At 42.9% G+C, this 16,542-nt stretch overlaps 1 protein-coding gene across 1 annotated transcript in view; it reads left to right on the forward strand.

The window, feature by feature from the left end:
- Window positions 1-16,542, forward strand: part of mphosph10 (M-phase phosphoprotein 10 (U3 small nucleolar ribonucleoprotein)) — a 29,289-nt gene that overhangs the window by 4,202 nt on the left and 8,545 nt on the right. The window contains exons 5-7 of the mRNA XM_060911865.1: window positions 15,185-15,326; window positions 15,683-15,750; window positions 15,829-15,966. Coding sequence (XP_060767848.1) covers window positions 15,185-15,326; window positions 15,683-15,750; window positions 15,829-15,966 — 348 coding nt within the window. The remainder of the gene's footprint in view (window positions 1-15,184; window positions 15,327-15,682; window positions 15,751-15,828; window positions 15,967-16,542) is intronic.

Raw genomic sequence — 16,542 nt, forward strand, 5'->3', positions numbered from 1 at the left:
GGATGTATTTCATATGAAAAATACAAGTTTTTCAACTTGAGAAGATAAACTTCATATCTTCAAGCCTACATGTGATGTTCTGTCTGTCAGGATTGTTTGTTTCTCTGTCTGTCAGGATTGCACAAAACCTACCGACTTAATTTCCATGAAACTTGGTGGAAGGGTGTAGCATGGGCCACAGAAGAATTTGGCCTTTACTCAAGTCTGCGTTCAACAATGCCATACATCTTAAAATCCAGTAGATGCCAATACATTTCAGTAGTGACAAAATATAGCCCATGTAGAAATACGACAACTGCATATCGCAATCCACATTCACAGATACCAGTGATCCTCTGGGATACACACGAAGGCACATAATTCTAATGGTTTTGGAAAGATATCCTGACATATAAAATGGTTGTGGTTACAGATTTGCATTTCATAGATGATGCGACTATTGTCTTCGGCGGAGGTCTTCGCTCTCCGAGTGCCTTTCGAGTTAACTTTTGTATTATATTACTTTCTAGGAGTTAGTTTTTAATTTAATGCTTAAAACATGCAGGACATTTCAAGGCTGAATGTGCAGGACATGGACCCAAGAAATGAGTCCATGACTTCTGCTCCAACTGGTATAATTGGCTTATATTAGCAATAAGTCTTCTTGGAGGGGGGAACCTTTTATTACTCATCAGCTTTACAAGCCTTGTGGCTCCAGTGCAAAAGTGTATATATGGCTATATATGATAGAATTTATAGATTATAATATTTAAATAGGGTGGCACGGTGGTGTAGTGGTTAGCGCTGTCGCCTCACAGCAAGAAGGTCCAGGTTCGAGCCCCGTGGCCAGTGAGGGCCTTTCTGTGTGGAGTTTGCATGTTCTCCCCGTGTCCATGTGGGTTTCCTCCGGGTGCTCCGGTTTCCCCCACAGTCCAAAGACATGCAGGTTAGGTTAACTGGTGACTCTAAATTGAGCGTAGGTGTGAATGGTTGTCTGTGTCTATGTGTCAGCCCTGTGATGACCTGGCGACTTGTCCAGGGTGTACCCCGCCTTTCGCCCGTAGTCAGCTGGGATAGGCTCCAGCTTGCCTGCGACCCTGTAGAACAGGATAAAGCAGCTAGAGATGATGAGATGAGAATATTTAAATAATATTGGCTGACGTTGAGTGGTATATCAGATATATTCCATTCAGCTAGCATGGTATTGAACGAGTTGAAGACGAGTGGTTGAATGGAATATATCTGATATACCATGAAAAAAACAGCCAATATTATTATTATTATTATTATTTATTATTATTATTATTAATATTATACATACACATTTGATGGAACAATTATAGATTTTACAAAAAGTTAAGAACAGGGCGGTAACTTACCAATATTGAATGCTGATTCTGATTTGAATGTAATTCAACGTTCTGTCAAGCCAATGTACAAAGTCAAAGTTCTAACACTAAAACTGGTCCAAGTCCAAAAAGCCTGAAGAACAACCCAAGTTGTATACAAGCTATATCCAGGTAGACAGTTCAAGTTCAAAGTTACTTTTGGTCGTAGTTAATTGTTACATTGCAGTTGTTCAAAACAAAAGGGCTTTGCTGAGTGAAGTCCTCTTGTAAAAGTTTCCGTCACTTTTCCTCACCTCCCAATAAAACTTTGACAATATTTCCGCTATTGCTCTCTTTTCCAGTTTTTCAATGTCCATTGGTATGTTTTTCTCTTGTAAATATGCGTGAAGAATATCCAGTGAAGTTTTTGTAGCCTTTCGGTCGTTCAGTGTGTCTTTCTCTTTAAATCTTCCACTTTTAATGAAGCAAAACTGGTGGCCATGTTTGTGTACAAACTGTCACTCGCTAGCGCGGATGTTTTACATCTCCAACGTGTCTCTTTTCCAGTTTTTCAATGTCCATTGGTCTGTTTTTCTCTTGTAAATATGTATGAAGAATATATAATGAAGTTTTGGTAGCCTTTCAGGTGTTTAGCACGTCTTTTAGTTTCAGTTTTCAGTTTATTTATTTAGTGCTTAAACCGAGCACTGGATCTTCTCTCTTTCCCGGTCGACAAAGAAATGATTGTGCGGACTTCCGGTAATGGCGGCGCGCTGAGTAGTCGTGGTTTCTCTTGCTCTGTTGCTAATCCTACAAGTTGAGCACTTTAAACATTCCTAACCGCCTTTCAAAGTAAAACGTTTCGTGATTTAGGCTTGAACAATCAAACATGACAAGGAGAAAGAACAAGGACGATCTAAAGTCAAACGGAGGGCTCCTTAATGAAGAAAACATGTCGACAGCTAACGCCGAAGAGAACAGCGATGCGCCACCTGCACAGGTGGGTAACACCGACTCCACTGAAAGCACAGAACATCCCTCTACCTCGGACATCACGAAGGTTATACTGTCATTCAAACAAGACTTTCATACAGAAATGGAAGGGGTATTGGCGGCTATCAAGAATGTGCAATCTGACATTAAAGAATGCAGCGGCCGCATTTCCGAGGCAGAGCAACATATTTCTGCAGCGAAGGACACCATTAACAAACTGCAAACGACGGTGGCCAAACTTGAGAAGAAGGCTAAAAGTTTAGCCAGTAAAGTGGAAGACCTGGAGTGCAGGAGCCGTCGCAACAATGTGCGCATACTGGGCATACCTGAGAAAGAGGAGGGATCCGACCCATGCTCGTACATGGGGAAATGGATTGCGGACAATCTGGAGATACCGGTTCTGGAGAGAGCCCATCGCTTACCAAACCAAAATCCTGGTTCTACGCCGAGAGCACTCATTGTGAAATGCCTTAATTATAAGGATACAGGGGGCATACTTCGAGCCGCCAGGGTGAAAAAGAGAGAATCTACAAAAATAATAAAATCAGATTCCTCCCGGATTTGTCTGCAGAAGTTTACAGAGACAATACGACAATGTGAGAAAAAGGCTGTAGGACAAGGGGATCCTCAAACACCGCATCATCCTCCCTGCCAGGCTGCTGCTGACCCACGGAGCGCGAACAGCCGTCTTTGACAGCCCGATGGACGTGGATAAATGCATCAGGGAGTTGGGGGAATCGGGGCCCGGAGACTAATTAACTAAGGGACTACAAACTCATCACTACAGTTAAGATGTGATTTCTGTTTGTGATGTTATGAAACTCCATTCTTTAAGGTTAACATTTACAACAAATTTTCTATATTCATGTGAATAACAGTAAGGATAGGAATTAAATCTCAAGCAACACTAGCAAGAGAGTTAAATTAATCAGGAGAATGGTTCCTCATCGTAGTGTGGACGTGTTCAGAGTGTTATGCCGCTTTTCCACTACAAACGCGGCTGAGCCGTGCCGTGCTGAGTCGAGCTGAGTCGAGCTGAGCGGGGCTGTTGGAGTTGCATTTCGACTACAACCGCGCTGAACCGTGCTGGCTGGAAGTGGGTGGACACATTGGGTGGAGTTAGCGAAAGTGGGTGGACGTCACGTGATGTCGTTAAGCAGCGCAAACAGTGACATCAGTGACAGTGGCGGAACAAGTCAGAGCCGGGCCGGGGGCGGGGCAAATGACCGGGCCCTTTATTAAAGCTTATCATAACATCATTTTAGGCTACAAAATGTCCGCAACTGCGGTGTTTACCAATTTCAACACTACCGGGTGCAACTATGTTATTTAGTACATCAAGTCCTTCAAACGAACATGTAACTCAGAAACAAAAAACATTAGGATACTGTACATGGCTCATAATAAAACATCAATAGCCTATACTGCGCACATTATTTGAAGGGCATACGAATGAGCGCTCAGAGGTTGCAACGGTGACAGGAAGAGTCAGAAATAAAAGGAGGGTGGTGCAAACCTCACTGAATGCACTGTGTTTACCAATTTCAACACTACGGGGTGCAACTATGTTATTTTGTACATTAAGTCCTTCAAACGAACATGTAACTCAGAAACAAAAAAACATTAGGTGACATACTGTACATGGCTCATAATAAAACATCAATAGCCTACTGCGCGCATTATTTGAAGGGCATACGACGAGCCTTGCGCTCCACGAACTCGTCCACGATGCTCTGTATGTCACTGATTCAGTGAGCTTTTAAGCGGTAGTCTCACGACCCGAATAGTAAACAATAAACATGGAGGACATGGAGTCGTTAGTGTTGCTGGTCTTGGTGCTGTGGCTTGTTGTCACCGACAACGCGGACAGATACTGGCAAGAGCGTATAGATGAGGCGAGGCGCATAAGGCTTCAGAAATTCTCGTAATTCGTAATTATTCTTCTTCCGGGTTTACGGTGTTTACAGATCCCAGCGTGCTCGCGGGGCGTGTGTGGGTATGTGAGGACACTCCTCCTCACCAATCAGTGCACAGGGGAGTGTCTGCTCACGCCCCCAACCTCACTCGGCACGGCTTGGCTCGCTTCAGCCCCACTCCAAAACGGTGCAAGTTTTAGGGGCTAAGCAGGGCTGAAACGAGCTGAGTCGTGCTGGTTTTTGGTAGTCGAAACGCGAGCCGTGTCGGGCTGAAGTGAGCTGAAGCGAGCTGAAGTGAGCTGAAAAAGGGTAGTGGAAAAGGGCCATTAGAAGGAAGAAGTTTGATAAGGGTTACCCTATGGCCCTTTTCCACTACCCTTTTTCAGCTCGCTTCAGCTCACTTCAGCCCGACACGGCTCGCGTTTCGACTACCAAAAACCAGCACGACTCAGCTCGTTTCAGCCCTGCTTAGCCCCTAAAACTCGCACCGTTTTGGAGTGGGGCTGAAGCGAGCCAAACCGTGCCGAGTGGGGCTAGGGGCGTGAGCAGACACTCCCCTGTGCACTGATTGGTGAGGAGGAGTGTCCTCACATGCCCACACACGCCCCGCGAGCGCGCTGGGATCTGTAAACACCGCAAACCCGGAAGGAGAATAATTACGAATTACGAGAATTTCTGAAGCCTTATGCGCCTCGCCTCATCTATACGCTCTTGCCAGTATCTGTCCGCGTTGTCGGTGACAACAAGCCACAGCACCAAGACCAGCAACACTAACGACTCCATGTCCTCCATGTTTATTGTTTACTCTCCGGGTCGTGAGACTACCGCTTAAAAGATCACTGAATCAGTGACATACAGAGCATCGTGGACGAGTTCGCGGAGCGCAAGGCTCGTCGTATGCCCTTCAAATAATGCGCGCAGTAGGCTATTGATGTTTTATTATGAGCCATGTACAGTATGTCGCCTAATGTTTTTTTGTTTCTGAGTTACATGTTCGTTTGAAGGACTTGATGTACTAAATAACATAGTTGCACCCGGTAGTGTTGAAATTGGTAAACACAGCAGTTGCGGACATTTTGTAGCCTAAAATGATGTTATGATAAGCTTTAATAAAGGGCCCGGTCATTTGCCCCGCCCCCGGCCCGGCTCTGACTTGTTCCGCCACTGTCACTGATGTCACTGTTTGCGCTGCTTAACGACATCACGTGACGTCCACCCACTTTCGCTAACTCCACCCAATGTGTCCACCCACTTCCAGCCAGCACGGTTCAGCGCGGTTGTAGTCGAAATGCAACTCCAACAGCCCCGCTCAGCTCAACTCAGCACGGCACGGCTCAGCCGCGTTTGTAGTGGAAAAGCGGCACTAGTGTTCAAGTTGGGGGTTTGTGTGTTTGGGATGTTCGGGCAGGGAAATCTCTCTTCATATGCAGCATGGTACCAACTTTATTTATCAGATTTAATGCCTTTTCATCATACCTTCCCAAATGGAAGACATAAAAGAAGCAATTAATAACAATTAATAATGGGGAACCTACCAAACTTGATAATAGGCTAAAACATATACTGGCGGATATCCTAATTGAATGTATTTCATGGAACTGTAGAGGCTTGAATAAACTTAAGCCTAGGTCACAACCGGACATACGATTTTTTGGCGTTTCCCAAATCGCTGCTTTTTTTTTTTTTTTTTTTTTTTTTTTGTTCGTGGAGAAAGACGCACGTTGGCCGTAAGTTTGTCTTGCAACCTGAAAAAACCGTAAGTGCCCGTAGAGTTTGTTTGACATGACAAAGAACCTCTGCGGCCGGTCCGTGGCCAGTCTACGGCTCGAAAATCAGCACGTCACATGCGCGCCCTCCGTGCGTTTCTTGCGTTTTTTGCACGTAGACCAGCCGTAGGAGCACGTACGGCCGGTTGTGACCTAGGCTTTACCAAAGTCGAATAGGATAAAACCGTTAAAAGCCAAGATAGTATTCTTACAGGAAACACACTTGCTAGCTAATGAGTCATCAAAGATAAAACGTAGATGGCCAGGACATGTCCTAACATCGTCTTATTCTACTAATGCCAGAGGCGTCATGACATTTAATACATAAATCCATTCCGCTACAAATTGAAAGAATTATCGAGGACCATAATGGTAGATCTTTAATCATACAAGGCCTCCTTCTTTCTACACAGATTAATTTGATCAATGTTTACGAACCAAATACCGATGATGTAAACTTTTTTAATAACAATTTATTTTTGAGAATCTCAACATTGCCAGGCAAAAACATTATTGCTGGAGATTTTAACTGCGTCTTGGATCCAAGCAAGGATAGATCAGTCGGAGTGGACAATACTCATATTAGATCCAGAAAAACAATACACCATTTCATGAAAGAACTCAATCTGGTGGCTATATGGAGAAATTTGAACCCAACAGTGAGAGAGTTCTCCTGTTACTCCAGCACTTAGAAACGTTATTCTAGAATAGACTGTTTTCTGGTGTCAGCAGAACTCCTGTCTAATATTAGAGGCTGTCACTCCAATAGCATAGTAATTTCAGACCATGCAACAGTCTCCATGGTCTTTGTTGAGCCAAAGTTGATATATCAATGCCCTAAGTGGCGTTTCCAGACTAAATGGATGCAGGATTCAAAATTTCTAGTTTCTGGGGGAACAAATTGATATTTATTTTGAAATTAACACAACCCAGACCTCTGCTACAATTAGATGGGAAGCCTTCAAATCATTTATGAGGGGTCAAATTGTAAGCTATACAAGCAGACGATCAAGGGAATTACAAATTAAAGCACTAGAGAACAGGAGCCATCACGAGAGGGAGTATAACAGTGATGCACACAAACGGTTATTAGTATTAAGGACTCAATATAATGAGAGAACATCATCTAAGGCCATGGCAAATTTAATGAGACTTGGACAAAGCTACTATGATCAAGGGGAAAAACCTGGTAGACTTCTTGCATGGCGCATTAAACAGCAGCAAACTGAGAGGACAATTACAAATATCGAGGATGCACATGGGAATGTTCTCACTGACCCTCTGGAAATCAATGCAACATTCAGAACTTTTCTACAAAAATCTTTATAAAACTGAATACAACACAAAGGCTACGTTCACACTGCAGGCTGAAGTGACTCAAATCCGATCTTTTCGCCCATATGTGACCTGTATCCGATCTTTTATTGACAATATGAATGACACAGATCCGATTTTTTTCAAATCCGACCCAGGCCGTTTGGATATGTGGTGCTAATTCCGATTCCTATCCGCTCTTTTCATATGCGACTTCAGTCTGAACCGCCAGGTCGCATTCATCCGACTTACACGTCATCAACAAGCCACAAACGTCACTATTCTGCGCTGAAGTAGGCGGCGGGTCTCTCAAAAAAAGTTACAACAACATGGCGCATAATCACGGGCGCAGATAGAGGGTGGGACGAGTCATATTTAAATTCACCTCGTTCGGTCCCCCCCACTTATAGGGAGGAAAAAACGTCTATGCTGTCTTTCTTTGCATAAGGCAAACCTCACGGAAAAATCAAAAGACTAATTACCATTCGGTTTATTGAGGTGCACAGCAGTGTATACATATAGTTGCAACAACTCACATAAAACAAAACAAAGACTGATATTCGGTTGGTTGAGCTGCGCAGACTGCACAGGTTGCGAGCTCGAGCTTGGTTGCTATGGTTACTAACAACAAGTTTGACAGGCATGTTGGGGTTGGTCTGCTGGCAGCTTTGTCCCCCCCAGTTTTTTTGTCCCCCCCCCCCAGTTCAAAAAACGTATCTGCGCCCCTGCGCATGACATCAATGCGAGGGACGCTTCGGGCTGTGAAGGTTCTGAATCTTCTCAATGGAAGGACGCAGAGGTTAGGGAGCTGATTTCCATTTGGGGGGATGCAGCTATTCAAGCTAGATTGGATGAGTCATACCGCAACCGGGCGGTTTTACTTCCGTAAACACTGGCCATGCTCACTGCGTGTGACGTCGTCGTATCCTGCAGTGCGCATGCGGAACACTTTTAGGTCGCTTTTCGTTCATACTGAGGATCACATACAAGTCGCATATATTTGTTAATGTGAACGACCTCACAAAAAAATCGGATTTCACAAAAAAATCGGAATTGAGCATTAAGCCTTGCAGTGTGAACGTAGTGTAACACTCATACCATATTCTTAGATCAACTTAATATTCCAAAAATTTCTGAGGAAAGTAGAAATATGCTGGACAGGCAGTTAAGGGTAGCTGAAATATCAGAAGTCGTAGGGGCACTGAAGGCAGGGAAATCAGCAGGACCAGACGGTCTTCCAATTGATTTTATATAAATACTTCAAAGACAAACTGGTAACCCCTCTCTACGAGATGTATTTAGAATCCTACTATAATGGCCTTTTTACCTACTTCATTGAGAGAGGCCTTAATTATCCTGCTTCCCAAACCAGGGAAAAGTAATACTAAATGTGAGAATATGCGCCCAATAAGTTTAATAAATACAGACACACAAATTCTTAGTAAAATTTTGGCAAAGAGACTGGAGGGTGTACTTCCAAATATCGTGGGGGACGATCAAAATGGGTTCATAAAGGGTAGGCAGGGGTTCCAGAATGTAAGACGCGTTCTTAATATTCTTCACAATCAGAGAGGAGAAAGGGATACGGCTCTTATATCACTTGACTCGGAAAAGGCCTTTGACAGAGTTGAATGGAATGATATCTTTGATGTTATTTTGAGATTTGGAGACCATTTTTATAGATGGATTAAATTATTACATCTAAACCCTGTAGCCAGGGTGCTAACCAATGATGTGACCTCCAAACCCTTTAACATCACTAGAGGGTGTCCACAGGGCTCAGGTGAGGGTGTCGTGGCTCAGGTGGATAAGGCGCCATACCATAAATCCGGGGACCTGGGTTCGATTCCGGCCCGAGGTCATTTCCCGATCCCTCCCAGTCTCTCTCTCTCCCGCTCATTTCCTGTCTCTACACTGTTCTATCCAATAAAGGTGAAAAAAGCCCAAAAAAAAAAATCTAAAAAAAAAAAAGGAGCCCTCCATGCAGGTGAAACAAGCCATCCTTAAGCTGCGAAAACAGAAAAAACCCATCCGAGAAATTGCTACAATATTAGGAGTGGCAAAATCTACAGTTTGGTACATCCTGAGAAAGAAAGAAAGCACTGGTGAACTCATCAATGCAAAAAGACCTGGACACTCACAGAAGACAACAGTGGTGGATGATCGCAGAATAGAAGAGAGACCCCTTCACAACAGCCAACCAAGTGAACAACACTCTCCAGGAGGTAGGCGTATCAATATCCAAATCTACCATAAAGAGAAGACTGTATGAAAGTAAATACAGAGGGTTCACTGCACGGTGCAAGCCACTCATAAGCCTCAAGAATAAAAAGGCTAGATTGGACTTTGCTAAAAAACATCTAAACAAGCCAGCACAGTTCTGGCAGAACATTCTTTGGACAGATGAAACCAAGATCAACCTCTACCAGAATGATGGAAAGAAAAAAGTATGGCGAAGGCGTGGTACAGCTCATGATCCAAAGCATACCACATCATCTGTAAAACACGGCGGAGGCAGTGTGATGGCTTGGGCATGCATGGCTGCCAGTGGCACTGGGTCACTAGTGTTTATTGATGATGTGACACAGGACAGAAGCAGCCGGATGAATTCTGAGGTATTCAGAGACTTACTGTGTGCTCAAATCCAGCCAAACTGATTGGTCGGCATTTCATAATACAGATGGACAATGACCCAAAACATAAAGCCAAAGCAACCCAGGAGTTTATTAAAGCAAAGAAGTGGAATATTCTTGAATGGCCAAGTCAGTCACCTGATCTCAACCCAATTGAGCATGCATTTCACTTGTTAAAGACTAAACTTCAGACAGAAAGGCCCACAAACAAACAGCAACTGAAAACCGCTGCAGTAAAGGCCTGGCAGAGCATTAAAAAGGAGGAAACACAGCGTCTGGTGATGTCCATGAGTTGTTCAACCCACTGAATTAAAGCTGAAAGTCTGAACTTCAACTGCATCTGAATTTTGTTTACAATTCATTGTGGTAATGTACAGAACCAAAATTAGAAAAATGTTGTCTCTGTCCAAATATTTATGGACCTAACTGTATGGTATGAGGTAAAGAAACACATGAAAATATCAAACTCTCTGTCATAGTTCAGTCCAATTTATGGTAGTGGCTAATTTTAAACCAGGCAAGTTGGATGCTGGATTCAACTTGTGGGCAAAGAATGGGCTAAGTAAAATAGCTGACCTATACAGGGAGGAGGTTCTAATGTCTTTCGAGGAAATTTCTCGCTTGCATAATATTCCTAAGAAACACTTCTTTAAATATCTGCAATTGCGGAACTTTTTATCTCAGCACAAAATAAGTCATTAATAAATCCTCCACTTACACCTCTAGAGGAAATTGTTACTAACAAGCGTACAATAGGCTGGATTTCACTAATATATAACTGGCTCGCGTCTGGTTCTAATGAGACCTCAACATTTTAAACTCAATACATGGAAGGCAGAATTAAAAACAGATATTTCTATTAACGACTGGACCAAAGCCTGCAAGGAGGCACAGACACAAACAGCCAACACTAATTTAAAGTTACTTTAATACAACTGGCTAATGTGAACTTGCATTACCCCCGTTAAAGTGCATATCCTGGACCAATTTCATTTTTTTTTTATGAAAGTATGTCCCTTTACACACTCATCCAGAAAGGTAATTTTGCACAAGGCCATCTGTCTACAGCAGAAAAAAATAAAATAACAAAACACGTCTGGAAAAATCCCAAGGGAGTCTGGAGCCAGATTCGTGACGTCACGTGCGGATCCGCCAGCAGGCTGCGCGAGCTTGCACGGTTTCAGTGCACAGCCTGTGTAGACCAAGTTTAGCAGCTAGCAATTTTACATTGAAATATGGAATTGTCGACTGAGCTTCTAAACCCATGGATTCATGTATCAATGCTCATCTATCTATTGTTACATAAATGATATTTTTTCTAATTACTATTATGTATTTATATATTCATTTAGAAGAGTACTGGCTACTGTAGGAGAAAGATTTCATAAGCTACACACATGGAATCGGCTAAGCAGGGTTGTATATGCATTTAATGTGTTTGACAGGTCCCAAGATCTCAAGCCCTGACACGCATATCCCTTGATGCATGTGAAGTAAAATGTAAAGAAAATGTGACCTTGGGCGCTGTGTGAGACGGCTGCCTCTCCAGTAGCTCTGTAGTTTTTAACTCTTTTAAACTTCTTTTTTTTCCCACCTTTTTACTTTTCTGCTCTTCTTATGAAGACATAGTGTGTTTTTCTTCATATCCCATGGATATTTGTAACTTTAACACACAACCAGGAGCCAGTTTTCTCGCTTATTCGAGAGAGGAGCTGCTGGCCCTGAAAACAATGGGACGAGCCAGGATACGACACCCCATCCCGGCCAAGCTGAGGAGGAAACCCAGGGGCTGCAAAGCCGGGGCTAAGCTAAAGGCTAGGCTAGCGGACAACCGGTGGTGCAACAAACCATCCATTCCCTCCGTTATCATGGGGAATGTGAACTCGCTGCCGAATAAGGTCGACAAGCTATCCGCACTGAACAACCAGCGGATTTACTGGGAGAGCAGCTTATTTATTTTTACGGAAACCTGGCTAACACACCTTGTACCGGATGTTAACGTGGACCTGCGGGGATTCACTGCTGTGAGAGCCGACAGAGACGCTAAAGCATGCGGGAAAGGCAAAGGTGGGGGACTCATCATTTATATGAACAACTGCTGGTGTAACCCGGGACATTTCTCCATAAAGACAGTCTTATGTTGCCCGGACTTGGAGCTGTTAGCATCACCATCTGTGTTTACATCCCTCCGAGGGCAGACGCAGCCGCTGCATGTGAGGGGATTCACTCTGTCACAGCAAGGCTGCAGACACAGCACCCTGAGGCATTTATCATCATTTCTGGGGACTTTAACCATGCTACTTTGGACTCTACTTTGGTTGCTTTTTACCAGGCTGTGGACTGTATCTTTTTAATTTCCCTGAGGGAACCCTCTCAAAGGGATCAATAAAGTTCTATCTAACCTAAGTGTATTATCGCCCAGCGCTTTCGTGTTTACTTTTGCGTGTGTCAATAAATAACATTATCCGTGTACCACACAAACACAGGAACACCTAATTTAGAGTATAGTCTCTCTTATTTCTTACCCTGGCAACAGTCAACTTATGAACTGCCGATTTTCTTGGTCTTTTTCTCGGCTCTGCTTTGGTCATTGGCTTCCGGGAGCCGCGCACGAAGCGCTCCCATTTCTCTCTCATTGTCCGGTCTTTTGGAAAACGATGAGTACTAATCCCATCAAGATTGGTGTTGCTACACCCTCCTACGATACATCTGTTAACCATTTTAATAATTACGTGATAACATTGAAGAAATTTGCAGAAAACCACCAGGTCGTTTTCTCATAAACAAACCAGCGCTGTCAGAGGGAGGCGTCCCGCACGTGACGCCACGAAAATCAGTGTTTCCCGGGAAATCCAAATGCCAAGTTTTTTCAGAGGCGGACCAATTCGCCTCAAGTGGCTTGATTTCAACTGAATTTTTCTGGTATTGCGCAAGGTAAAAAAAAAATTGCACAAAATGCAAAATGTGACAGATATTTGACCAAAGTTTATTATAAAATAGGAGAATTACATTGATCTTGCTCCTGAATTTACCCGTGATGTGCACTTTAAGCTACACAGGTACAGTAGCAATATACCTGATACGTGTTTTAAGTGTAGCGAGGCTGAAGGGACATTTATTGTATTTGGGAGCGTGACAAGATCAGAAAATTTTTGAAGGAGGTGATGGATAAAATCACAACCATTTTATCTGTAAACATTTCATTAAACCCCACAATGATTTTGTTACACCTGTATCCAGCAGCTCTTAATCTGAGAGCTGGAGAGTCCACATTTATTAATTTTGCTATACTACAGGCAAAGTGCCTGATCACACTGAATTGGAAGAAAGAAACAGCACCCACAATAGGAGCTTGGATTAAGTGTATGGCACAATGCAGGTCAATGGAGAGAATAACATATATATACTTTTTAAAAAACAAACTGAACATGTATGAAGGGATATGGAAACCATTCACTGACTTTATTAAAAATGAAGACATAGAAGAACACCTACAGTCGGAGAACCTAGACTAATCTATACCATTATGGTAGACCCCGGAAGATGTTTGAGGCTGAAATCTTGATGTGTTATCTCATCTCATTATCTCTAGCCGCTTTATCCTGTTCTACAGGGTTGCAGGCAAGTTGGAGCCTATCCCAGCTGACTACGGGCGAAAGGCGGGGTACACCCTGGACAAGTTGCCAGGTCATCACAGGGCTGACACATAGACACAGACAACCATTCACACTCACATTCACACCTATGGTCAATTTAGAGTCACCAGTTAACCTAACCTGCATGTCTTTGGACTGTGGGGGAAACCGGAGCACCCGGAGGAAACCCACGCGGACATGGGGAGAACATGCAAACTCCACACAGAAAGGCCCTCGCCGGCCACGGGGCTCGAACCCGGACCTTCTTGCTGTGAGGCGACAGCGCTAACCACTACGCCACGGTGCCGCCCATTATTATTATTATTATTATTATTTTATTTTTATTTTTTTTAATTTTTAAATTTTTACTCTGTACTAACGTGATATGACTTCTTTTTAATTATATGATTGTAAAATGAGAGAGAATAAGGGTGTTTGAGTTTGGGGGGAGGGTGGCTTATCTGGGGTGGGAGGAAGACATATCTGTTATATTATAGTGTTAGCATTGTGTGCTGGTTTTTGTACCTTATTTTGTAACGTGTTGAAAACCAGTAAAAACATTGTTATTAAAAAAAAAAAGAAATGATTGTGCGCATGCGCAACAGAAAAGTTTTGTCATTGGGTCTTTGCATGAGTTCTGAAGCGTGATGTTGTGTTGTCTTGACAACATGCAATATTATAACAATATTGCACACTCATTCTCCACTGGGGAGAGTGGCGTAATACATGGAGGATAAGCAATATGACAACAATATTGCATGCCATCAATAAAGCTGCTAGAAGGGAATAGAATACTGTACATATGTTCTTTATCAGCTGGGAGGTCTGTATCGTGAAATACCGTGACCGAGGTCACGGTATTTCACCATACTGACTGACCTTAAGCTGGTAAATAATATATTTATTTTTTCTTTACCAAATTCTAACAGAAAACGAGAGCGCCTGAAAGGGAAAACCGAGCCGAGCCGCCATTTTGAATCCTCATTCACAGCTGTAATGCAAATGGCTTCCTCCTCGGTATACAAGTGCACTTCCATGGCAGGAAATAAACTACATTTTGCTGCCTATGTCGTCCCCTATTTATACAAATAGGAGTCATTCAGGATTCAGCCATGTTTTTGCTTGGCGTTAGCAACAGTTACAGGTTTTTAGTTTTCTCCTGAAACGTTTTCTTTTATTTCTTCTTCCTCAGGGTAGTAAAACTCACTTTCGCTGTGAAGACTGTCGTTATCGCTATCCATGCTGTAAAATTAATGCTATTCTCCTGAGAAATGCTGGCAAAAATGTATACGATTTTTGATAATCTTAGAAATAAATCTTATTTTTAAAAAATGTTGACAAAAAAATTCTACTATTTTTGTTGTTGTTGTGAACGAGCGAGTCGCCAGAGGTCCGTAACCGGGGTCCGTATCGTAGGATACGGACCCGCTTGCCAGCCAATCAGAGCGCAGGATTTGATGGAAACCGCACCACGAAAAAAATAAATGTTTTTATTCCATGGAAAAAATGGCCCGTATGTATAATAATTACTGATATTTTAACGGCTTAAATATTTACCCTCATTTCTCTCATGTGCCTGATTGAGTTGTAAAAACAGTGTATTGATTGAATGTGAAACAGATGGCAGAGAAGATCAGTGAGTTGGAGAAGGCAGCGTTAGCGGAGAAGCCATGGCAGCTGAGCGGAGAGGTGACGGCACAGACTCGGCCAGAGAACAGCATGCTGGAGGAGGATGTGGATTTTGATCAAGCATCTCGGATGGGTAAAGACCTCTCTCCGGCAAAAATCCAGTTTACATCGATCACGGATCGTCAGGCTGAGCGAATAAGTTTTACAGTTGACTTGATGATGATATGAAAATGTGTAAATAAGGGATGTCCCTGTTATTTGTTTAATAATGGCATCTTTTCCATGAGATTTTGTGGCTTAATAATGTAATTAGAAGTACGTGTGTGAAAGTTTGGGAAAAGATTTTGCACATGTGAGATTTCCATAACGTGTTAATGACATTAACTTCAAACAACACGCCAGACATTAAACACATCCTGACTCAAGGATAACTGTTTATTTATTTATTCATTCATTCATTTCATTTATTTATTTTCTTACTTCCTAAAGCGCCTGCGGTTACGGAGGAGACGACGCTGCAGCTTGAAGAGATCATCAAGCAGAGAATAAAAGACCAGGTTTGTGCATTTCCACCCTTCATATCAGGGAAACAAACCTGTAACCACACCGTTAGTTAACCTGTGGTTGTGTGTTAGGCCTGGGACGATGTTGTGAGGAAGGAGAAGCCAAAGGAAGAGGCATTCGAGTATAAGAAAAGGCTGACGCTGGACCACGAAAAGAGCAAGCTGAGTCTGGCTGAAGTTTACGAGCAGGAGTACATCAAGCAGAACCAGGTGAGCTTTTTCCACCAGCAGCGTTTCCAGTAATCTGAACCAGCACACGTGTGTACTTGAAGGGTTTTGGCCACTGGGACTCGAACAAACAGATTCATCTGTCAATCATTCAAAAGAGTGTTTACTCAAGAGATTTGGTGTTCATGAAAATGCTGTTAGTTGAGAGTTATGAGAGCTCTTGATTTACAGAATGGAAATCTCTATTGATCAGTTTCAAATTGTAGAATTAAAGTGAATGTAATGCCCCTAAAGCACACTTTTTTTTCCTTGTACAAAGTAGCAATCGTTATGTTGATTGACCATGTGTTTTCGAACCACAGCTGAATCCAAAAGGCCATAAATTGATAGGCTGATCTTATTGATTTTCTATTTTCACGGAATCTGCCGAGACTGAATCGGAAGATCCCGAAGGGGTGCGTGACATCACACGTGTAACAGTTCAGGTATCAATTTCGTTTCCGTGCGCAGCAGTGTTTTTGACCAGTCTCGATACGGAATCATGTTTTGGAGAGAATTCTGATAGTGATTGGGATTCTTATATATCGGATGAAGGGACAGGTGATTTATCAAGGATAT

The sequence above is a fragment of the Neoarius graeffei genome, chromosome 27, assembly GCF_027579695.1.
Source record: "Neoarius graeffei isolate fNeoGra1 chromosome 27, fNeoGra1.pri, whole genome shotgun sequence".
In the NCBI taxonomy this organism is placed as follows: domain Eukaryota; kingdom Metazoa; phylum Chordata; class Actinopteri; order Siluriformes; family Ariidae; genus Neoarius; species Neoarius graeffei.